At 47.0% G+C, this 23,433-nt stretch overlaps 5 protein-coding genes across 5 annotated transcripts; 2 read left to right on the plus strand and 3 right to left on the minus strand.

Moving 5' to 3' along the window:
* Positions 1-7,585: 7,585 nt before the first annotated feature.
* Positions 7,586-8,308, plus strand: PtA15_1A209 (uncharacterized protein; the record flags this gene model as incomplete). The annotated part of the gene is made up of 3 exons (XM_053165212.1): positions 7,586-7,633; positions 7,704-8,156; positions 8,237-8,308. 3 exons carry the CDS (start codon positions 7,586-7,588, stop codon positions 8,306-8,308), a joined length of 573 nt encoding a protein of 190 aa, XP_053016426.1.
* Positions 8,309-11,540: 3,232 nt separating this feature from the next.
* On the minus strand, positions 11,541-12,231 carry PtA15_1A210 (uncharacterized protein; the record flags this gene model as incomplete). Its single annotated transcript, XM_053165214.1, has 3 exons — positions 11,541-11,800; positions 11,964-12,147; positions 12,229-12,231. The coding sequence occupies 3 exons, from the start codon at positions 12,229-12,231 to the stop codon at positions 11,541-11,543; spliced, it is 447 nt and encodes a 148-aa protein (XP_053016427.1).
* Positions 12,232-13,651: 1,420 nt separating this feature from the next.
* On the minus strand, positions 13,652-14,056 carry PtA15_1A211 (uncharacterized protein; the record flags this gene model as incomplete). The annotated part of the gene is made up of 1 exon (XM_053165215.1): positions 13,652-14,056. The coding sequence occupies one exon, from the start codon at positions 14,054-14,056 to the stop codon at positions 13,652-13,654; it is 405 nt and encodes a 134-aa protein (XP_053016428.1).
* Positions 14,057-17,931: 3,875 nt separating this feature from the next.
* PtA15_1A212 (uncharacterized protein) lies at positions 17,932-19,492 on the minus strand (the record flags this gene model as incomplete). Its single annotated transcript, XM_053165216.1, has 8 exons — positions 17,932-18,006; positions 18,105-18,194; positions 18,289-18,408; positions 18,492-18,577; positions 18,664-18,690; positions 18,755-18,887; positions 18,959-19,143; positions 19,204-19,492. The coding sequence occupies 8 exons, from the start codon at positions 19,490-19,492 to the stop codon at positions 17,932-17,934; spliced, it is 1,005 nt and encodes a 334-aa protein (XP_053016429.1).
* A 150-nt stretch (positions 19,493-19,642) lies between these two features.
* PtA15_1A213 (uncharacterized protein) lies at positions 19,643-20,686 on the plus strand (the record flags this gene model as incomplete). Its single annotated transcript, XM_053165217.1, has 4 exons — positions 19,643-19,865; positions 19,922-20,025; positions 20,185-20,538; positions 20,669-20,686. 4 exons carry the CDS (start codon positions 19,643-19,645, stop codon positions 20,684-20,686), a joined length of 699 nt encoding a protein of 232 aa, XP_053016430.1.
* Between the last annotated feature and the right edge of the window lie 2,747 nt (positions 20,687-23,433).

The raw sequence follows: 23,433 nt of genomic DNA on the forward strand, positions 1-23,433 counted from the left end.
TGATATCAGTTGTGAATTGGATTGTGAGGACTTCGCTAGGTTTGAGCAAGAGATGCTCTGCAATTGATTTATTGGTGCCCTTGCTGAGGTTTGAGATAAACTATTTACAGGCTATCCTCTCAATGTATTTTCAAATGATTACACCTCTTTTCTTCCAATACGCAGATTAACATGATGAAATAAGAACACATCCATCTTGATGACTCAAATTGAATTGGGAAAACATCAGTCAATTGGTAAAGACTGACGACCACACGTACAAGACTTTGATGGCAGAACCTGTCATGTCTGAGAACATGATACAAGGCCTTGAGAATTAAATCAGGGACCTCAAGGTAGAAAGGCACAGTGCTCAAGAACAGATTTCAGTGTTATCAAAGGCAAGGATTTCTTTTTTTCTATATGTGCAAGCAGCTGAAGATAGAGGCTGTGCCACCAATGCTACTCCTCAAGCGGCAATTGAATTAGCTAACCAAAATAAGAAGGCACCACCACCACCACCTGCTCCAATGATAAAAAAAAGGCCAACACCCATGGGTACCCGCCTTCTGCACCCGGCTACTTGCTCCACAGGTGCGGGTGTGGGTGTGTGATTTTATTGCAATTCTGTCTGGGTGCAAATGGCAATTGATAGATGAGCTGATAGGGGAAAATAGCATGATCACAAAGGGCAGTTTATACATTAAATCTGATGGGTGCTTGAATTGTGGTTTTGATGAAGATGTGAATTTACTAAGAGAAATGAAAAAATGCATAAGTTTCATGAAAGTTATGCAGATAATAACCCCAAGTTGTGTGTATTAGTATGAAAATGGGAGTAAAGAAAAGCACTGTTGAGTTGCTGACCAATGTGGATTGATTTTTGATGTGTGTCTGATTTTGAAAGTGCTTGAATCAGCCAAATGTTTCACATTGAGGTGCTTGGATACTGGGTTTATTCCTAATACCCTGGTTCTTTTGAAGGTTGACTTTGTGCCAAAGGCTTGCTGAGTGTAAGGTGTGATTTTTGATGTTTCCTACTTGCTTAAAGACATAATAAGAGTGAAAGAGAGAAAGTTTTGAACAGCCACTGATTCCAGATTTTTCCTTTGATTTATGATAAGTCTTTTTTAACAGATTTGTCTTTCTTGGGCAGAATTCTATTATGGTACATAATTTCTACAGCCTATAATAGAACAATTACTGAGGAAGCCATGTTCACACTTCTTGTCCCATTCATTACTGGATACAACATCACAATGATGGAGACTAGCTGCAAGGCCAATGAGAGTGGTAACACTTATTATGTGTATAACCAACATTGTAAGACAATATTTGAGATCTTATTTGAAGAATTTAAAAAAAAATAGAATAACTCGGGATTGTGAGGTCCGTGTCCCTGTCAACTTCCAACTGAGCAAGAACCACCTTAACCTCAGCATTCATGAATGCAGCACAGATAGGACAGACCCTAATTCCAAAGGAGGTGCATTATAAGTTTGAAACTGAGAGATGAGTAAAGGTCTGTTGAGTTTCTGAATGTGAATTGATGTTTGATGCATTTCTGACTCCTCAGTTAGGTGGTTCTTGAATGTTTCATATTGAATGTCAGCTTTGTGTATCAAACTTGATCAAATCAATACTTCAGCACCACCCCAAAAATTGCCAGAATGAAGTAATTTTTCTTTTGCTGAGCATGCTCAGTATAACTGAGTTTTTACTTCTGAAAATGTTTTGCAAAATTGGTTATAAATTTACCCACCCAAAGGTCCCATTTCCCTTGGGGGGTTATTTCAAATGATTGAAATGAAAGTTATATCAAGGTTTTTCCCTTTAGATCTTCCAAAGTAAGGCCCCATTTTGAGTCCCTGTTGTGAGTTGTATAGGAAGAAAAAAAATCAATTTTTTTAGCTTAAACACATGTTTCACAGTTTCATAGTCTGGTTTCATATACATAGCAATTTTACATATTCACATGCATAATTACATTCATTACTTAAAGAACCAGTGGGAAAAAGCTTGGACTCTCACTTTCTTCTCTGAGTCCCTCAATTTCTGGCCTTGAAATATTTCTTGGGAACTCCGCCAGCAGTTTCCCACTGTTTTCAAGTCTGCCTCCTGATTGAGTGGAGAAATCTACATTGTAAGCCTGTGTCTCTAAATTGAAAACAGGACACAATAAAAAATGGGTGGCACTTCTAGTTCAGATTTCTGGGATAAGAAATACAAGTAGGAGCAGGTAGAAAAATAGGAATATATGCTCTGGAGGTGGTCTCAATATTAACTCAAATATGTGAGGATCCTCTGGGGCTACTTCAAAAACCTAGAAACATTTGATGCCTAGTTGTGCAGGCCCAAGAGTTCAACAACCTCCACTTACACCAAGAAAATTGTGGTGGGAATACAGAACTAGTAGAACCAATCTCCCCTGATTTTTAGACTAAGTCTAGGTTGAAGAGGGGAACCTTTGATCTTTGATGCACTGCCAGGGGGGTTTTATTGGTGACAAACCCCTGCAATAAGGTTGACTGGGGGCAACCAATGTAAGATTGGTCTCCCAGATCAATATTATATTGGCGGGGACTACTGATACATTTTCCCTTTGTTGGAATGTATTGGTGTGTCCCGCCAATATAAGATTGGTATCCCAGACCAATATTATATTGGCTTCCCCCGTCAGCTTTACCACAGGGTGTTGAAACCAATGCAGCCCCTTTTGTAGTGATGGGTTTGGGAGAGCAATTGGGAGAGAAACAATGAAGAGATACAGAGTTTCACTCTGAGATAATCAAGGTTCAGTAAGAGAGTTTACTTACTGTCAATATCCTAAGCGCCTGTGAGGGTGGGTATATTGGGAGCATGGTATCCTCTAAAGGGTGTGTATGTGAGTACATCAGAGTGACAATATCACATCTCCATGAAAAGGAAACCTTGGTCATGGAGCCAGAAAGGTCTATGTGCTGGACAAGTTCTGGTTGGGGCTAAGAGTAGTTTTGTCTGCTGCATTCTTTGGCTTCAATTCAATGATAATTCCTGAATTATCTTCTGTTTGGAGCCAAACAAATTATCATTGGCATAGAGCTCATTGGTTTGGAGCAGAAGGACCTAACCAACCCCAACCACCCCTCCAACAATCAGCTTTCACTGGTGGGAATTGAACCTGCAGCCAGTAGACTAAAACAGATTCCCTGTGTGGTCTGAATTTGACCTTAGGGAATGACTGCTAATTGCCCCAGCTCAACCTCAGCCCATCCAGCTCTGGCTGTCCTTTAGCTTCAAACCAATGATAATTCCTGAATTATCATTGGTGTCAGCCTTAGAGTCAACTCAGCTGACCTAAACTCTGCCTTTTTCTACTTTTTACATATGAATTACTTCATATCTTTTTCATCTTATAAGATAACCTTGTTTTGACTTCATATTCTGTTTCCTCATGCAACTTTAACCCTAGTTACAACTTACCAATTCTTTGTAACTACACTCCTTCCCTGAGTTATTGAGTTGTGGCGCGCATGCGCAGTTGTGACGTGTCAGCGCTACCAGGCGCGCCAAACCACATGTACATATGTAAATTAAATAAGCAAACTGTGAAAATTTTCGTAGTCTGGATCCCCCTTGCCTGAGGCGGATACACAGACTTCAGCACACCAGAACCACACCCCAGATAACCCCAGGATCACCACCAAAGAGATTACCACACTCCCAGTATACCTACCGTCACAGGCGCCTAGGATATTGACAGTAAGTAAACTCTTTCACTGAACCTTGTTTATCTCAGAGTTACAACTCTGTGTCTGCTTGATCTGCTCTTCTTTGCTGGCCTTTGCCTTATCCTTGATCACAGGGCTGTCCCTGCTTAACCTGATTCTTTCTCTGTGGTTTTTGTAAGAAACAAACCACATAGGTTTCCCTTTAAAGAACCTTGAATATCCTGAAGGAAGCTAAAAAATTGTGGCTGGATTAAACTTGTCTAATCCAGAGACCCTCCACGTTTCTTTGGTGAGAGGAGGCTGTAGCACTCTCTAGCACAGCTTGGCAGCACTCTTCTGAAGAGGTAGCTTTGCCAGTGGACGTTGTGGTGATCCAGATCTGTTGCGCGCAACAAAACTGCCAAAACCTCAACTCACAGCCTACAATACTAGCATATGATAGAATATTATTAGAGAAATAGATTCTAAATACAAACTTAACCCTAGTCACTCACTTCAACTACCCAGCTAGCTCTTTTAGTTTAAAAGTTAGTTACAATTATAGGTTTAGTACAGGCCATACCCAGGTGGAAATTCATATAAATCATAAAAGGCATGCATATATAGAAGAGTATAGTTAGATTTACTAGTTAGGCAGGCCTCCACCATTAGCTACAGATCACCTCACGCAACCTGCGCGTTGGAAACTGCATCGACTAGGCCTCCACTCAACAACTCAACAGATTTGCACGGACGTTACATCGATGCATGCGGTCAGAAAGCCTCCACTTTGGCAGTGCAACCAACCTAGGTGGACTTTGCCTTAAAAAGTACAAATCACACATGGTCATGCGGAACATCAGTTTAAGTTATGCACCCCTTGCAGAAGGCAGTGCAATCCGCAGGGTCACCACCAGCAGAAATGCCTCAAGTGCAGCCCTCACCAGCAAAAATAACTCAGAAAAGAATATATAAGGAGGCCCTCCTCCCACCATTTTAACATCATCACCCAGGCACCCCAGCTCAGTGGTCACCAGTCATCATTTTGCCATCATCACGGAAGACACAGTCATCATACATTAACATAGAAATCTCATACCACACTCCATCATCATTTCCCTCTGCTGAAACCATTAAAAACCCAACAAAACATATTCTCACTTGATTATATTCTTTGCCCATCTCGCCATATAGAAGTTGTATACGCATCTTGTACTTGTTAAAACTGATCTAGGTCTGATAGAGACTACTACATACAAGTTTTCTCCGTCATAAAAGTCACGCCACAACAATAAATAAATTTGTTGTCAGAATTCTGTAGTATAATAGAGGGGCAGGTCTTTCAAACCACCCGTAACAGTAGTATTACTTAGCTGGAATATCATATTGTTATTTCCCCCTCAAAGGACTGCCAACCCAATCCCAAAGGAGTTCTCACAACGTGCATTTCCACCAGAATAAATCTTGAATATCTGCTTATCTTGATCCTGCTCAGTTTCTCTCTCTCTTTCTCTCTCTCTCTTATATTTGTATTTTCTTTATCCCAAGAAATCCAAATATTCCCCCCTTTTTTCTTGTGTCCTGCTGTCACTAAAGAGACTCAGGCTCACAATTGGCTTGGAGCCAAGAAAATTAGTTGAAACAGGTGGAACAGAGTTTCTTTGACACACTCCTAGGGACAGGGTGTGCTCTGCCACACTCCTACAACAGAGTGTGCTTTGCTACACTCCCAGGAACAGAGTGTGCTTTGGGATACACAGTATCCTGGATTTCTTACTGGATATCCCACACAGGATATCTAATAGCAGCTTGAAGTTAACCCTTTTTTGAGTGTAACAAAACATTAACAACATTGCAAGAGAGAATTTGCAGTAAAAATTAGACCAATCAAGGTTGTTTGGGGGTCTTGCTGTAAATTGTTAAACAAATGTGATTTTTCAAGCTACACAAAAGAATGACAGGTTAAAAGAACAGAAATGGAAGTGAATAGTAAAGGCAATGCACACAAGAGAAAGAAAAGTTGAGATCAAGCAAAAAAGTAAATAAAAGGAAAAGGAAGAGAAATGGACATGGGAAGAAAAAAAATGGGGATCCAGGTACTTGTTAAGTTTCTTGTTTGTCTTGTCCAGCAGGTTCATATTTTTCTTCCACAAACCAACTGTAGATGAATCTTCTCCATCCACAGATTATTCCGCTTCCTCTGCCAATAATCCTTCTTCATCTGTTGATTAAATGTTGGAAGACTGTTTTGTTATTATTTATGCACAATTAATGATTGCAAAAAGAAGAAACTCTTTTCGACAACAGGACCATCCATTGCGCTTCTGGAGAGTGCACCGGGGTCAGGAAAGGGGAGTGGCAGCATGTTTTTACTACACCGTAGTAACAACATGCTGCCTCTCTGCCCTTGTAGGTTCCCAAGTCCGACACAGCAGTACAGGCTTGAGGGATTAACCCTCCTTAAAGCATCTCCACTGCGGGTGCTAAACTGCGTTGCCAAATCTTTGAGTTTGGCGACTGGGGCACAGTTTTAGCAACCTGCAGCGAGGCAGCTTTGCACCGCAAGTTGCCATGATTGGCAGCTTGCGGTTGTGAAATGTGTGGTTTGTATTGCTGTTGGGGGAGAAGGTGAGAGTATCACATGAGAGATGTGTGATACTTGCAAGGGTGGCGCGAGGTTGGGGTGCTATCCTGTTTCCAAATTTGCGAACAGGATAGCTGCCGAGAGGCGAGTTGGCAGATTTGATTGTTTGGCACCCGCAGTGGTGTTGCTAAAGCAGGTTTGGGGTGCTACATATATCTGGTTTAGCAACCTGGTTTAGCACCCGCGGTGGAGATGCTCTGAGGGGAGGGGAGACAGTGTGATACGTGAAATCAAAAACACTTTTTTTTTTTAAAAAAGAGCCCTTGTCTCACGTAAGTCTTGCTGTGTGTGGCTGTAACTATGTAGGCTTGCTCTCACGGAAAGGGGAAGACCCTTTCCCTACTAACTTAACTAAGTCCCTCTCTTTGTGGAGGGGGGACGCCGTCCCGCAGGGACCCTCCAAAGGAGGGACTTATACACTAAGTGGACCCCGCAGCCTGAGAGAATCAGGAACTTGGCCTTTTTCAATCCTGTGTAGCTTCATCACATCACATTATGTGATTGAGTTGTAGGGGAACAAAAGATGCAGAACATCAAGGAGAATCTTTCCACCTATTGTCCTATTTTTAGAGATATGTAATGACATTCAAATGTCTTTTTTTGCAACTTCATCTAGTTGGCTACATCCTGTATCACACATGTTGCACTGTACAGCATCTGGAATCCATGATGTTACAACTCTGATTACAGCTCAACAAGAGGTGTTGAGGATGGGAAAAAATAGTAGAAAGATAGGGACAGCTTGGGCCATCCCAGAAATGTAAAAAATTTCAAAAATGGTGCAAAGGCTCATGAGGGAGAGTGATTCTAAAAAAGTCCCCACCAAAAGTCATAATTCTCTCAGGCCGCAGGGTCCACATAGGGTGTATGTAAGTCCCTCCTTCGGAGGTCGCTTCGCTCCCCCGAGGAGGGAATTAGCTAAGTTAGGTAAAAAGAGGGAAGCTATGTTGGTGCAAGCTTGCACCAACATGCTCTTAAGAGCAGCGGGTCTTGCCGTGTCCCTCGCAATACGATTCGTGGAGCCAAACAGATTGTTCTCCTGGGCTTTGCTGGTCGATGAGCTGTGTGTAAGTAGAATTTCTTTGTTTTGATGAGACTGAGATTGTTGTGTTACCGGGGGGAGTGAGGTTGTATGTACATACTGCTTTGGTAACCGTTGCAAGTCCAGCCGACACTTGACACACTTCTCGCCACGTCACACCCAACACCAACCACTTCGACACTCAACCTCCAACTACCACTCCAATTCCAACTCACTAAAAACAACAGCAACATGTTCGAACAGGAGCTGGCTACCATCAGACGGCTGGGAATCCGACACGTAAGCAGCAGTAACGCTAAGTTTGCAGCTTGAATGATGAACTAATCGAGAGCTCCGGGGTCCTATTTAGATCTTGCTGCAAGGCTTGAATTTTGCAACAGTCATCTGCACGGCGTTGATGCTGTGGAAAGGATTAGCAGTGGCACTGAACACGGAATCGCCGGTGGTGGTCGTCCTATCCGGCTCGATGGAACCGGGCTTCTACCGGGGCGACCTACTATTCCTCTCGCTACCCAGAGATCGACAGCTGAAGGTGGGCGAGATCCCGGTGTTCAACGTGCCCGAAGGAAAGATCCCGATCGTCCACCGATTGATCGAGAATCACGACGAACCAAAAGCCTCAGCGACTAAGAAGGACAGCGACTTCGCCCATCTCCCTACTCGTTGGATGTTGACCAAGGGCGACAATAACCACGAAAACGATGTGGCCCTATATAACGGTCTCAAGTACCTCCAACGATCTAACTTGATCGGCAAGGTTAACGGATACGTCCCCCATGTCGGATATGTCACTATCGTCATGGTATGTCCTCTTATTCTCATCTCTCAACCAGCGCCCTCATCCCAAAATGCTCACCAAACTTTCCTTCTTCCTTCTCCTAGAACGATTATCCCAAACTCAAGTATGCTTTACTCGGCGTCCTAGGACTGACCATCCTCTTACATCGGGAATAGATTGTCAGACAAACTGTAGACTTTTGACGCACTTGAGAAAGTAAAAGTAAGGAAATCCAGTCCACGTCAGGAAAACCAGCCGACCCCATCAATCCTTCGACTATCCCCTACCCACCCTCCCCAAAAACAACTCATCCCATCTTCATCATATCCATCGACTCGCTCTCAATCATCAAAAGTACTTGCACAAACATCCAACAAAAACAAACCCAAAAACAACAATCAATCAGTTTTTTTCTCTCATCAGCATTCCTTTATTGTTTTGAAATCGAGATATAGTTCCATCATCTTGGTATATTCATGCTCACCTTTGCCACTGTATGCTCCCTTGTATAGCGACCAGGTTCTCATATGGCCTGTTTGTGGATATATAGACTCGATCGCGTCATCCCCTTTTTGCGTTTTTTTTCTTTTCATCAATTTAAGCAGTGTCAGATTCATAGCATATCTTCAACAAAGTCTTCACTTGAATAAAACAGAAATCTTCATATATAATAAACGAGAGTGTTTCCCATGGAACAAAGCTCTGACTTGAGGCTGATAAGTGAGGCTGATATTGGTACCTGGAAGTATACTAGGGCAACAGAAATCTGGGTATGATTGGTGTGATGATTTCTTTGTAGGGGATGGGACTTGATGAGGTTGACTTGTCCAATGAGTTGAACACAGTCTTCCTAGAAAGAAACATACCAAACCAGATGTTGATATAGCCCACAAATCACACTTTTTGATAATGTGCTTTAACCATGGCACTTTGCAAAGTCCTGACCAATCCACAAAGTTTTGCTCACACAGACCTGTGATCAAATAAATATGGGCCCTTTTTATTCAAGCTTAACACAGCCTCTCTGAGGAGAGCCCCACAGCCTCAGGGTCTCTGTCTATCAGAGAAGCTTACCCTCAGGTTCAACCTTGGGCCTGGCTAACACCCAATTCTCACTTAACTAATGATTACACATCACTCATCCACAATGTTGGGTCAGGATGGCAGGGCCTTCAAGTTGTTGTCTGGTTTGTTGCAAAACCATCCATCAAGCCGGCCACTGTAGTGATGCTGGGTTTCTTTTCAAAAATTCTGTGGAGCTTGCTCTAGCAAATAGAGGGAATTTTCTTTTGCCTCCTGGGTCCTTTTGAATCCTGTCTGTGTTTAAAATAACCAGTAATTTTACAAAGCCATCACCAGACACAAGATGAAGGCAATATATACACATTGACTTTTCTTGGGTCCAGTACATGTAGTCAAGAGCAAAAGGCGCAGGCCTAATGTATTTACCACTGGTGTACAACTGTAGGATAAATCATGAAAGTATGAATCCATGATATTACATTCCTTGTAGGTTCAAGACTATTGAGCAACAGAAAAAGTATCTATTAAGGTTTGCAGGCCAGATATAGGCCTTTAATATGGCACCAGGGAAACCCATTTGACAACATGTTATCATGTGGTGATGATGTGGTGTGGTGCCAAAGTTTGACACCAGCCAAATGGGTTCAGGTGGTCCTCAGCTTCTGCACCAAAATTGTTTGCTTACTCCCAAATACCTCCTGCAATACGGGATTGCTTTTCATTTGTTCATAATTGAGTCTCATACACCAGGGAAAATGTGATGACAGCTGGTGGCAGGTGACATTGAGTAAAACATGTTCAGACACCTGAGCTACTATGGCAAGACTCCACTATCAAAACAATGGCCCCTTTGTGGTCATTGGGGAGTCCCACTCAATGGGTTTTAGAGTATGATTGGAGACTGAACAAGAGTCTTCTTCACATCACCTGCCCTCAGGTGACCTCAATTTTTCCCTGGTGATACATCTTGTGTGTTCATAATTGAGTCTCATACATCTTGTGGCTTTTGTGAAATGCAAGAAGATTTACCACAAATAATGGTGCTCCAAGTTGATTAATATATATTATGCATAAATCATAACTCCATAAAGCACGTTCAGTGAGATTATTATGCATAATAATACTTTCAAGAGCCCCTGAAAAGAAAGTTTTATAATTTTATGATTTATGCAATTGCATGCATAAATCAACTTTGAACTCCATAAATGCTGAAATTTCACCCCCAACTCAACAAATTACCCCCCCCCCCCCCCCCTTCCCTTTACAGAGTGATAAAACACTTGCTTCATTAACCCAACTCAATTGGAGAGAGGGGCTCATGTCCAATTTTTACCCCACAGGTTGGCAGTGATTTTTTCAAACCAAACCTCACTAACTCATTCCTGCATTAATTTAATTCTTATCTGGCTTTCCATGATGCTTGATTGATTTATTTACTATATAACATATTTCTCCAACCTGAATCTGTGTGATCTACCAAAGTGTTTTGGATTTGGTTCATTGCAAGGTGGCCCCTAAAACAAAAAAATATGATGTGGTGACTGGTGAAACTGAAGAGGATTGAAAAAAAATCATAATTCTCTAGGGCCATTGGGTTATGTCTCCAGAGTCATTAAGACCTAAGGATGGCACCCCCCCTGAATTACAGAGGGACTCAGTTGAGTTAGGTTTTCACCTGACTTCACCATATTTATGACGGCACATTCTCACACAAACATGGCATAGAGATCCCATTGAGGAGAGCTGCACCACTCCAAGAAAACTCAAGAAACTGATGGCAGCTGGCATGCAAGAACTCAATACATGCTCTGTCCGCAACAAACAACTCAATGCATACTTGACCCACACCTTGTTCTTGAAATTTGATGTTCACTTGCTGCCCCCCCTTTTTCATTCCAGGGTGATACCACCATAAGATGCATACACAAGCATTTAGCATTGTTTCAACTGAGATACAATTTCAGATTACTGCCTGTCAGCTGGTGCAAGTTTCTTCAGTTTTTCTTGCAGCACTGCTTGCATGTATACCTGGAGGACAGCTTTGGCCAAACTGATAGTCATGTAATTTCAAGACCGTCAAGCTGAGATGTCGGGTCATTAAATTTTTCACTGAATCCAGCCTCATAAGCTCCCTCTATTCCAATCACAGCCTAGATAGATAGCAGAAGTTCATGACAAAGGTAGAGATACATATTATAGATATTATAAGTATGCATATAATATATGTATATGTTGGTGCTTGTGTTTATTGAATCTTTTATAAAGTTCAAGAAATAAATAAATGACTGCAAGGGCGTGGATGTGTGCGTGTGGTTTCTGTATATATCTGATGTGTATATTTAGACGCAGAGACAGCACATGGCCATAAGAGGCGGATAAAGTCAATTATTTGAGATCAACGAGCCCGTCATAGGTGTAAGGATCGGAGAAGTAATCGGCCCGACTTCCTGCGGAAGTGAGTCTTGGTCGTTGAGGGTCGGAATGGCCAGATGACGTTGGCGGGGCGTCGAAAGACATCCTGCGCGAATGTGGATTCGAGGAGTGGGTCTCGTTGATCGACGCTGGCGATTTCGTTGCCCGCTTTGGTTGCTCGTTCAGTGAAGCTATCCGAGCTGCGTTGATAACTTCTGCCAGACTTCGACCATCTTCTCAAGCGCAACGAGTTGTTCACAAAATTATTGATCAATCATTAAGAGAGAGAGAAAAAAAATAAGTCAACGGTACCGCTTATCTTAATCTTAATCAGGTTGAGGGCTCTGGCGCTTTCTTCAAGAAATCGCCTGCCATGATCAAAAGAATAAGACTTACCTAAAGTCGAAGCCCTTATCATCGATGGACGCCTCAGCTGCTTCGGCTGAGGGTGAGGTCGATTGAAACTTGCGTGTCGGACGTTAGTGTCAATCGTTGGCCTGATCGGCTTGGGTCTGACGAGTGGAGGAGATGCGTAGATGATAGGCACGGGATGGGAGGCGAGCTGTTGCGATGAGCAGTACTGCAGTCAAATAACCATTACTTCAATGCTGGGCAGCCCGAGAAGTGTGATAGAGGTAAGAGAGTTATAAGTAAGACAGACCATGATTGATTTAGAAGGTTTCTTTTTCTGGTCCTAGGATTCTGAGCTTGACTAGGAGAGAATTTCTGTTGGCCAGAATTCAACCAATGGGGCGAGGTTGGTCGAGGGCGTGCGTTGTTAGGGTGACTGAAGCCTTTGGAATACTAGGATGATTCTTCTGCGGTGCTGATGTGAGGCATATGGATGGCAAGACAGGAGAACAGAAGGAGAGATCCGAGACCAAACGATCGTAAGTGTGGGGGAATGTTAGCTAAATAAATAATATTTGTTTTTCAGAACATTGATCGGCCAAAAAAGAAGAGAAAAAAAATTAATCCCCAACGAATAGCTTCAATCGACTGCTTGCTAGATGCAAAAATGCCTGAAAGGCTGAATTGGGAAGTGGGGGAGATGGCAGAATCCGATCCCGAGGACGGTGACAAGGAAGCTATTTATGAAATCAGTTTGAGAATTTACGTAGACATCCGGCAAAGAGTGTGGCAAGTATGGGCGTAGATACATATTTATGTAGCTGATCGGACGATCCGATATAAATAGTGACCAGTCCCTTCGCGCCCCCAAACTGTGAGTAGCCTTCATGCTGGGGGATGATGTAAACAAATAAAATAAATGCATAACAGCGGAGGTGCAAGGACAGCCCTAATAACAGATTGAAGTTTTGGCTTGACATTTCTTATCAGGCCGAATTAAACTTGACCCTGGTTCCGAGCGTCAGAGGTAAAGAGGGGCTGAGCTATGTAAATAATTATTATGCTTGGTAATTTATGTAACTTAACTACATAATTGTATCACCTCCATCGATAGGGATAACGGAGGGTTTTCAAGTCTTGTATATGTCCAAGTGGAAAGGTGGGGCGCTTGATTGTACTTGGCAATGAGCAGCAGACGATTGTAGAAGGGCGGGAAGAAATCAAAACTTGGGACCAGTCAGAGGGCAGGTTTACAGAAGTTATCGAGTCCGACCGGAGAGTGACAGCGACGAGCAGTTTGCCGGACGACTTGTCTCATCAAAGAAATCGGATAACAGCTTGCACGTAGTCGGCTGAGACTTACAAAATCGATCCCAAACAGATCAGGTCACGAACATCTGTTGCTAATCCTATGGAGCCCCAAGTGAGTTGAGAACTTGAGGCTGATGGTCATAGACAAGTTCGGCTCAGAGTTGACGAGGCGATACGCCAGTCTGTCCTGCGTAGTTGTTTGGAGAATGATCGCCAAGAATTATACGAGCAGGGGTTGCCTGGACTTAAGTCTGAAGGAGTTTGTTGAGCCTTCATGAGCAGTCTCAGCCTGATATCCGATCTCTTGGATATGTCACGAAACCAGCACATGCCGACATAAATATTTAGGCTGGGTGATCTCCTTTCGACGAGCTGGGCAATGAGACTGACATCCTAGAGGAGGCTCATGAGAGGATAAACCCTCAGAGGACAGCATTCCTAAAAATTGAATGGAGTCGATGGCCGACCAGCAGCAGCAAGTGAATCGATTGGCCTTGATGGCCGGCAAGTTTGGATATGTCAAGCTCACATGCGAAGCTCACAAGAGAAAGCAAGAGAACAAAGGAAGCTCGATAAGGTTGAGGAGATTCATCACAATCTCGAAACTCGTTTCCGGGAGGAGCCGCATGTTGATCCAGGCGGGGTCCATTGATTTGGATCCTCAACAAGATGTTAATATTGGGTGTATTGAGCCCCGTTCTTTGTCCACAGCGGACACCAAGTCTGCGCAAGGAGGGCGCTGGGGCTTTGGCATTGACATCCAAGCGAAGCACGTTGTAATACTGTGTATTTTCACTGCAACACCAGTTAACCGGCTGCGCATACATCCACCCGCATGCTGAATGTGTGGCGTATGAAGAAGAGACCAGGGGAAGGAAAGAGGGCGGATGGATGATCGAGTTGAGGTCAAGAGATGAAAGGAAAGTTGCAGAAGACGGGGCGGTACGGGCGGGACCAACCATTCAAAGACCGTGATGACCGAAACTCAATCGTAAAGTATCCGACGGAACGGCCTTAATCAGGGGAGGGACCGATCGGAAGAGGATGCTCAGCTGGGGGATTGGGGATTGATTGTTGTATGCGTCGGTTGGTGATGGAAGTGTGAGGGAGGTGAGAAGTATCTTCAGGGTTTTGAACGTGCGGATTGAAGATCGACTGTCGCCTTTGCTGGAGACTGAAATTCCACCAGGCGAAGCGGGAGCTGCGGGGGGACCCGTGTAACTTCTTTAAATCCCACCGGAATTTCGATTTACAACCTCTCCCACGAGCACGGAGGGACATGTGCTCTCTTCATGTGCTAAGCTCGGTCGATCAGAGTCGACCACCAACTGATTTCGATGTACCGATCTCCTCCGCCAAGTCCATCAAAACCTCGGGGCAGTGCACAACTTGTACAGCACAGGCAGCTACATAAGTTAATCAAGTCCCCCATAGTGCGTGTCTGTGTGGGGAACAGAGCAAGCTTGACATCTCCAACCGGGGATATAAACCCTCTCGGGCGGGCAGAAAGGAGAAATGTTTGCTGGTGCTTTGATGTGTGAAAGGTATTGCTGAGGTGGAAGCTCATGAAAACCAGTTATTACCTTATTTAAACCAAATTTAAAGCTGATGTAGTGTGCACAGCCATGTATCCAGTGAGAGCAGAGGGGGTTGATATATCAGTTGTCAGTGATGCGTTTAGCCTCCTCTGCAATATTGGAGATAAGAGCCATTTTCTGCATATTCAAAATTTTGACAGATTTTTTTTGTACTGTCTTGCATCCAGGCATCTGGAATTGAGGCTGAGATTCCTTCCTCAATTCAATGAATCCTTTTTGGTCAGCCATAGCAAACAGGGATTTGTGTTGAATGATCATTTCAGCAAGCTGTTATTGTGAGATTTGTTGAAATTCTCTCTTACTTTCACCTCAAATCCTTGTGTCCTGAATATTCTCCATGTTGATTGAATGATTCCTTAAGCATTACTAATAAGTACAGCAGCTCACGCTTGTAATCCATGAAACTATGAACCCTGAGTAGTAGTTTTGCGTCCAAGGTGTAGTCATTTGAATCTTTGTCTGTAGTCTCAAAGAATGTGTTTTATTCAATTTTGTCTTATCTCTCAAAACCAAAACTTTGCCACATGTATAGTCTATATTTACCATAGCATAGTCATGGGAATCAAAGCATTGGTTCTCTTCCATCTTTTTCTGCACCCCAGCTGAGCCGCATATGGCAAGAGATTCATCCTCACTGCCCTTTTTTTTCTTGAGCCACTGAGCTCATCTATCCTTGATATTTCTGGGGGAATAGATCTCTCTGCTGTGTTCAAATTTTGACAAATATGGCCAGCCAGATTAGAAAAGGAAGAGTTTTAGTGTCATTGTACCTCAGAGAATGTCTACTAGTACCTATTGAGAGGTACCAGGAACTGCTTGCACCCACATGGCAGTACTAGGTACCCAATTTCTGCAGGAAGAGTGGTGCAGTACCTTCCCAAGTACCGCTTGTCCCCGCCAGAGGAAGTGGGTAACTCCCAGCCACCCTTGGCCCACTTTGAACTGCTGGGCTGCCCTCAATGACTGACAAAAGGTCATTGAGGAAAGTCCTGGTGCCATCATCAAGGGGAGCAACAACTCCTCTTGATTACCAGTGTCTTCCCGCCAATCTGGAAACCCAGACTTTCCCAGACTTCACAGGGAAATCCAGGCAGATCTAGGATTTGAGATGAGATTGAGCCCAGATTTCCCCGCAAAATATGGAAAAAGCTGAGTTCCCAGACTGACAGGAAGTCCAACAATGACCGTGACCAACATTTTGATGACCAGAACATGTTGGTTATTGCTGTTCTGGTCATCCAGAGGTCCTCCCCTCAATGATCAACCTGTTCTGTTCATCAAGGGGAGCAACTCTTGATGACTTATCTATTCCAGTCATCAAGGCCACCTTTTGATGACCTGTTTGGTGAAAAAAGCCAGTGGTACCCATGGTACCCGTCTGAAGTACTGTGGTGCCGGGTGTGGTACTAGGTACCTACTTTGGCCCAAAAAACAGGGGGGTACCTGGGTCCCAAATGGTACCCAGGTCTACTTTGACATTCTCTATCATACCTCCTTCCTCTTTTATTCATTGGTCCAAATGTTGCAAGAAGTATTTTGTTCCAGAAGCTGAGGCGCCCAATAACTACTAAGCAAACCCCCACCTCTTGTGGGGTTTCACAAGACATTTTATCTTGACCCAATTATTCCCTAGTCCAGTTGAGAACCTTGATCCCTTCTCTTAACTGGCTAGCATTGACCTAGTTGTAGGAGAACCTTGATCCCTCCTCTCTACTGGCTAGCTCCCTGCAATTCAGTACACATAGCAACTAGAAGCACTCCTAGGCTTTTCAGCCCCTCAAGGTTGTGCCGTGGGTCTGTTGGGTTGGGGCTGGGCTGACATTGCAAATTTGCCCCAACAGCCAACCCAAACCCGGCCTGAACCCGGCTGGGTTTGGGCAGCCCATTAATGGTGGGCCTGCCCAATTGTCCTCCCTAGCACTGTGCCAATGTGACAAGAATGGAGGACCCAGAACTATCCGCGGATATCATCCAGATATCGGCTAGTATCCGCATCTTGGGAGCATATCCGGTGTAAACCGAGGACCTCCACCAGATATCCCAGATTGTCAACCGGATATCCCGACTTAAGGCTTGAAGTGCAAACTGCATACATACACATACATTCAGAACCACAAGTGAGCCGGCCCGCGAGTCCCTATAAAGCCCCGCCCGATCGCCCTCGGGAGGACTCTTCTCTTTTCTCTAGCGGCGTCATCTTCACTTCTCCGTGTTACTCTGGCGCGTAGACCGAGCGACAAACTCGGCTCCATCACGATCAGCCAGAGCGTCAGAAGATGTCCAGATCAACTCTTCCTCGTCGAGCGTCTTAGAACCCATGTGGCCTCGACCCTTCGACTCTGATCTCTTCTTTGTCTGTGGGCCTTGGTCGGGTCGGTGGTCTCGTACATCCCATTCCATCCACACTCCACCCAAACTAGCATTAGGGAACTGAAATTGAAACTTAGTTGTAAATAGGACAATGTTTTCCAATTGTGGAATTATTGCATGGGTGTCTTTTCATCCGCTTGTATTTATTATTTTCTTGCACCTCTTTGAATCGCTCGCCGAGATTCGGTCCAAGACCAAAACATTGCGAGTAAAGCAAACAGACAATAAACCGTATGAGAGTGAGAAGACACGAGGTACTACATATTCATCGAGAAGCAAGAGCAGACACATGGGACAAAATTCAGCGAGAAGCGAGAAGACAGCAGGTATACCTGTAGCCCAGCAGCCCGGCAGGTACCCTGTTCCCATTCCAAATTCCTGTGGGCAAGGCTTCACGGAGGAGGCTTGATTTTGGAACCCAAGTGAGGGTTATGGCACCGGGCCAGCTCAAAGTGGCCGGGCCAAGCATCAGCAGAGGATTACTCATGAAGTTTGGAGTCACGGGCTCAATTCCTGCACATCTGTGTTAGCTCCTGACACCTTCCACAATGGACTAGCCCTGTGCCAACTGCGTGCTCATTAGGTTTCTTGGAGTTATGAACTTTTCTTGGGCAAGACACGACAGTGCTGATTTGGAAGCGATTGGGGATATGTATATTTGACTGTCAGACCAAAGCACCGGAAAGAAGCACCTAAGTACACACGGATCCCCATGAGCGGCAGAGTAGGTCCCCTCACGAAGCGCTTGGAGTTAGGCCGCTGGCCGGAGCATAAAGCGTCGCGAATCCATCGGCGACGGATTCCTTCAACTGGGTGGCCCCACGCCGAAAGGAAGAATCGTCAGGAGGGCTGTTGCTAGGCGCGGTAGGGATGGATGGGGATGGGAGGGTGAGAGACAGATCCAGACCTTGGAGCTGATCGGATCCTGGTCGGCGAAGTATGCCAAGAAGAGTTCCCGCGCGACGATCCGATCGTCCAATTCGCCCAACTTCTTGCCCTACACACACACACACACACACACACAAGCAGTGGACGAACCATCACTGAGTCGAGGGGGGACACAAGACAGGGAGCGGGGGGAGGGAGCTTACGTCGTACTCGACCACCAGGGTCTGGCTGGCCGTCCGGATCATCGTCAGGGCTTTCCCCTTGGGCACCGATACTCCGGTGGGGAAGAAGCTCCGGAAAGTGGCGATCGATTGGGACGCCCTCTTCCTCAAAGAGCGAACGCATCAGGGACAGCCACACACACACACACACGTAGCATTTGTTTGAGAGAGAGGAAAGGGCTCACTTCCAGGTCGAATTCGGATAGCGTGCCGGCCTGCGAGGCGCGCTTGATCCGGGCGGTTAGCGAGCGACAGAACCCGTCTCGCAGATCTGTCGAGATGTCACGATCGGGGTATTCTGGTGAGCTTTTAGACCGACAGGAAAAAAAAAAAAGAGAGAGTGGTGTGTGGACATACGCGTGAAGTCGGTGGGCCGGACGGGGGCTGCATGATCAACACATGAGTATTTGTGTTGAGCTGGATGAGGTTGCAGGTGTTAAGGACTGACCGATTCGGATGGCGAAATGGGCGGGGGCCGCCAGCAAGTTCCGGATCAACGCCTCGCCTCTGATATCTTGTTGCTGGTCTTTATGAGGAGGATCGAGAGGAGGGGAGAGCAGTTTCTCGGTGGTGAAGTCATCCTAGACACCGAAGCACGATATCATTAAATTTAGGGGGAAGGAGAGGGGAGCCGAGGATCCATACCACTAACACTCCAGCCGGGGACGACTCTGAGGGCGCGGAGCACGCGCGGGTCGGCATAGAAGCCGGCCACGTAGACCTTGATGGCCAGGAAGGAGACCGTCCGGACGCCGAGCCCGACGAGACGCAGGGGCTCTTGGAGGGCGATGTGGTGTGGGCTCAGCTCGGCGGGGAGCTGTGTCTGGGTAGCGGGGTCTGGGGGGTGGAATGATGTCAGCGGGCGATATGAGTGGGTTTATGTGTAGATGTACACACCGACGAGATGCTCCTGTGCGGGCTGCTTGAGGACGATGCTCGGCGGGAGGGGCTCGTCGATCCTGAGCGGGGCGGGGGCCGAGGACGGGGGCTGGCTGTCGATCTGGTGCTGGAGGTAGAACCAGAGGCCGATGGTCAGGCCGAGGCCGACGGGCACGGTCCACTTGAGGTTGATGTCGGCGACCGCCTGCTTGAAGCCGTACGCGCCGCCGGCGTGGAGGCGGCGGCTGATCGGCGGCGGTCTGCGGCAGTGCCTGAGCGGGTGGAGGGCGTGTGTGGGTCGGAGCATTTTGCGGCGGGGATGGGGATTAGTCAGACGGCGGTTGGATATAATGGAGGGCTGGCTTATATAATCTCATGGGCTTTCGAATGTATGAAGTAAGCCACCCCTGATCTCGCCAGGATCCCTCGACTCGCTTTAAGTTTCACTCAGCACAGGATGATCGCAGGAGGGCCGGCCGGGCGGACGACGCCGGGGGCCGAGCAGGGCGACGACAGCGACCAGGCATGGGACGAGCACAGCGACACCGCCGACCAGCCAGCCACACACACCCTCACCCTCCACACCACCACCCCACCCCCACCAGCAACCCCACCCACGCAGCAGCAGCAGCCCACGAGCACGCCCCCGGACAGCAGCACCATCTTCACCCTCATCCACGGTAAGCTGGTCCACATACAGAAGAGCAGAGCGCACGCTGACCGCACACACCACCAGACCCCGCAGCCATCCTCACCCGGCTCCAGGCCGAGCAGGACCAACAACAGCAGCCGAGCCCGCCATCGCCCAAACGAGCCCGGCCATCGCTGCCATGGGAGGCCGTCATCCCGCCGGAGCTCATCAAAACCAGCCGCTCGCCGGACCACCCCGCCGCGCCCTCGCGCAGCCCGAGCCCGGAGTGCGAGCCCAGCCCGAGCAGCCCCGGCGCGCCCCGCGGACCACCACCACCACCAGCAGCGCCGTACACCCGGCTGCCCGAGACGCCCAGCCAGCCCGGCCCGCCCTCGGAGGCCCGTCGCCGGGAACAGAAATTCCTCGCCTGTCTCGCCGCACCCACCGTCGACGTCGCCGGCCTGCGCAAGCTCGCCTGGGCCGGCATCCCGCCCCGGCTCCGAGCACTCGTCTGGATGATCCTGCTCGGCTATCTGCCCCCGCCCCGCTCCAGAAGACTCGAGACCCTCGCCCGCAAGCGCCGCGAATACCTCGACGCCCTCCGCCTCGCTTTCGCCGCCGGCACCCACAACCTCGACCAGACTATCTGGCACCAGATCCAGATCGACGTCGCCCGCACCCATCCCGGCGTGCCCCTCTGGCAGTTCCATGCCACCCAAAGGGTCCGTTCTCTCTCCCCCCCCCCTCCCTCCCTCTTCATGTGATTCAGATCGTCGCCTTGCTTCTCTCCCTTCAACACCCATCTTCCCACTCGCTCCAGCTAATCTCTGAAACAAATAACACACACTGCAGACCAGAGAAGAAAATTGACATTATGACCATGTGTGACTGTGTTGTATCGATATGGACGTACCTATAGAGTTTGGAGCGGATCTTGTACGTGTGGGCGATCCGCCACCCGGCGAGCGGATACGTCCAGGGGATCAACGACCTCGTCACGCCCTTCTTCCAGGTCTTTCTGACCGCCTACATCGACGAGGGCGACGAGGCCGAGGCCTTCGACGTCGGCCGGCTGCCCCCCGAGGCCCTCGAGGCCATCGAGGCCGACTCCTTCTGGTCCCTCTCCAAACTCCTCGAGGGCATCCAGGATAACTATATCTTCGCCCAGCCCGGCATCCAGCGCCAGGTGGCCCGGATGAAGGAACTCTGCGAACGCGTCGACGGTCCGTCCCTCCTTTCCACTAACCGCTCATCTGTCTCTTTCCCTCAATCAACTCATCTGCCCCCATCTTTAAGCTCGCTTGCATAAACATCTCGAGGACGAAAAAGTGGAGTTCATCCAGTTCGCATTCCGGTGGATCAACTGTTTATTGATGCGGGAGCTAAGCACCAACAAGATCATCCGGATGTGGGACACCTATCTGGTCCGTTTCTCACAATCATCAAAAAACCCCGAATCCCATCTGGCCTAGATTCTCATGGTTGAAGAGTCCGCCGTTTGGGTTTTTTTGTAGGCTGAAGGCACGGCAGCGTTTTCCGAATTTCATCTCTATGTTTGTTTGGCTTTCTTGGTCAGATATAGTGATCAGCTACGCGCCATGGACTTTCAAGTTTAGTTTCCTTTCCTCTCTCTCTTACAACACCATTTGTCTTTGGGGAAGATCGGCCTGTTGAACTGACTCGAAGCCTGCCTGTTTCATCTCCCCGTCCATGCATCACCACCCACCCCGACTCCTTCTTTTCTATTATTATTCTATTACAAAAAAAAAAAAAAAATGACCAAATCAATCGACTGTGGTGAACAAACAAACAGTCAATAATAATTTTTTTGCAAGCGTTACCGACCGATCAACTGACTGAAAAAGACCTCGAGTTCATCCTAAGCCAGGCGTTTATGTGGCACTCCTTATTCCAAGGCGCCACTGGCCACTTCGTTCGCAAATAAATCTCATCTCCCCCCCCCCCCCCCCCCCCCTCTCTCTCTTCCCCTGACACACAGACACATATATATATCATGTCGTTTTCTCATTCTTTAGATAAAACTGGTTCCATACTGTAGATCTTTCTTTGTTCCCTTTTCATCGAGGTCTTGGTCATTGTGACATATATACATACTGTTGATGTCCCGCGCTTTGATTGCCACCTCTGCGCTTTTTTTTGCAGCTATTTCCCTGTGTGTGGTCATGTGAGAGGCTATGAGGCAGAGGGAGTGGAGCCTTCTTTGGCTAAGGCTTTTTGACATTGGATGATCAGCCCTAAATCCAGGGCACCCCCTCAGCCAATGTTACATTAGTCCAAGCCAACTGCACTGTCAAGGGGCCATTGTAATTCAAGATTGCCCAAGTGCTGCTGGAGTTTCAACACATGCATGTCACCTGCCATCTATTGATTCTTTCATGGTGATCAGTGTTGGTATTATCACTTCAGGAAAGCAGATGAGTGCTATCGTAGAGAAGATGGTTTGGATAGAAGCATAAGCATCATCTTGACATTTTACACAATCAGCAACAGACAATTATTTCCGGGAAGTTTGGGAAATGGGAAGGGGGTAGGAGGGAGGGGGTTAAGGAATAAACGCAGGAAATGAGGGGAGGTTCTTGTGGAAGAAGAACGCATTCAGGAGCACGGGGATACACCGAACGCGGTCGAGAGAGGCTTCCAAGACGGCGATGCTGAGCGGAGAGGCCTGCTGTTCACCCCGCCCGGTGCTGACATCTTGCGGGAGAGCAGGAGTATCAAGCTGGATGGGGTCGTGGGTGGGGTCGTCGAAGAGGGAGTGGCTGAGCAGCCGGATCGGACCCTGCTCGGTAACGCAGAAAGTCAAGCTAATCAACCGGAACCAATCGTCGTCATCTTCTGCACTGTCGTCCTCGCGCATATCGCTCAGATTAGGTGCATCCGAGGTCGGCTTCGTCGGCGATGCGGTGGATGGCGAGGACGAAGACGGGCCGGATTTCGGGGCGTCGCCGGGAGGCGGTTGGGGCCGGGCGGGTATGAATTGGAGGGTTATCGAGTAAGCCGCATGGTTCATGATCATGTCGATCGATATTTCTTCTTTCGCGTCTTTATCTTGAGCGTGAGATCGATCGAGCGATTATTGATGAGATCGGATATCAATCTCGATGTTTTCTAAATGCAAAATCACACAGTATGTACAACAACAGACCTTTGAACAATCGACCAAATTCGGTCCCAGCGGGGTTTGAGAACCCAGACGCGTCGGAAGGAAGATTCTGCAAGTTCGCCAGATAATCAGATGAATGGAACCCCTCGAAAGGATCCAACTCTTCCTCCTCCACCTCTTTAAGAATAACATCCTTCCTCTCCTGATCCGAAAGACTATTTTGATTCAGATTGTGAGGCCGACGGTTGGGGTGCTTTGGGAGATAACAATCCGGATTGAAGCACGAATTAAACAACTCGTTCAAGATCGATTGCCGTTGACAAATCTAGATGTTTACAGACAAAAGTAAACTGGGTTGGCTGGGGGGGACTGGTTAGCCAAAGGTATCGAGAAGGAAAAAGACAAACCTTGATGATTTTCAATAGCGAGTCGAGGCTCTCGAATCGGACTTGGGTGATTAGGAACCCTAAATGGGAATTAGGGTCACCAGAAT

This window comes from Puccinia triticina, chromosome 1A (genome assembly GCF_026914185.1).
Source record: "Puccinia triticina chromosome 1A, complete sequence".
Taxonomy (NCBI): Eukaryota; Fungi; Basidiomycota; class Pucciniomycetes; order Pucciniales; family Pucciniaceae; genus Puccinia; species Puccinia triticina.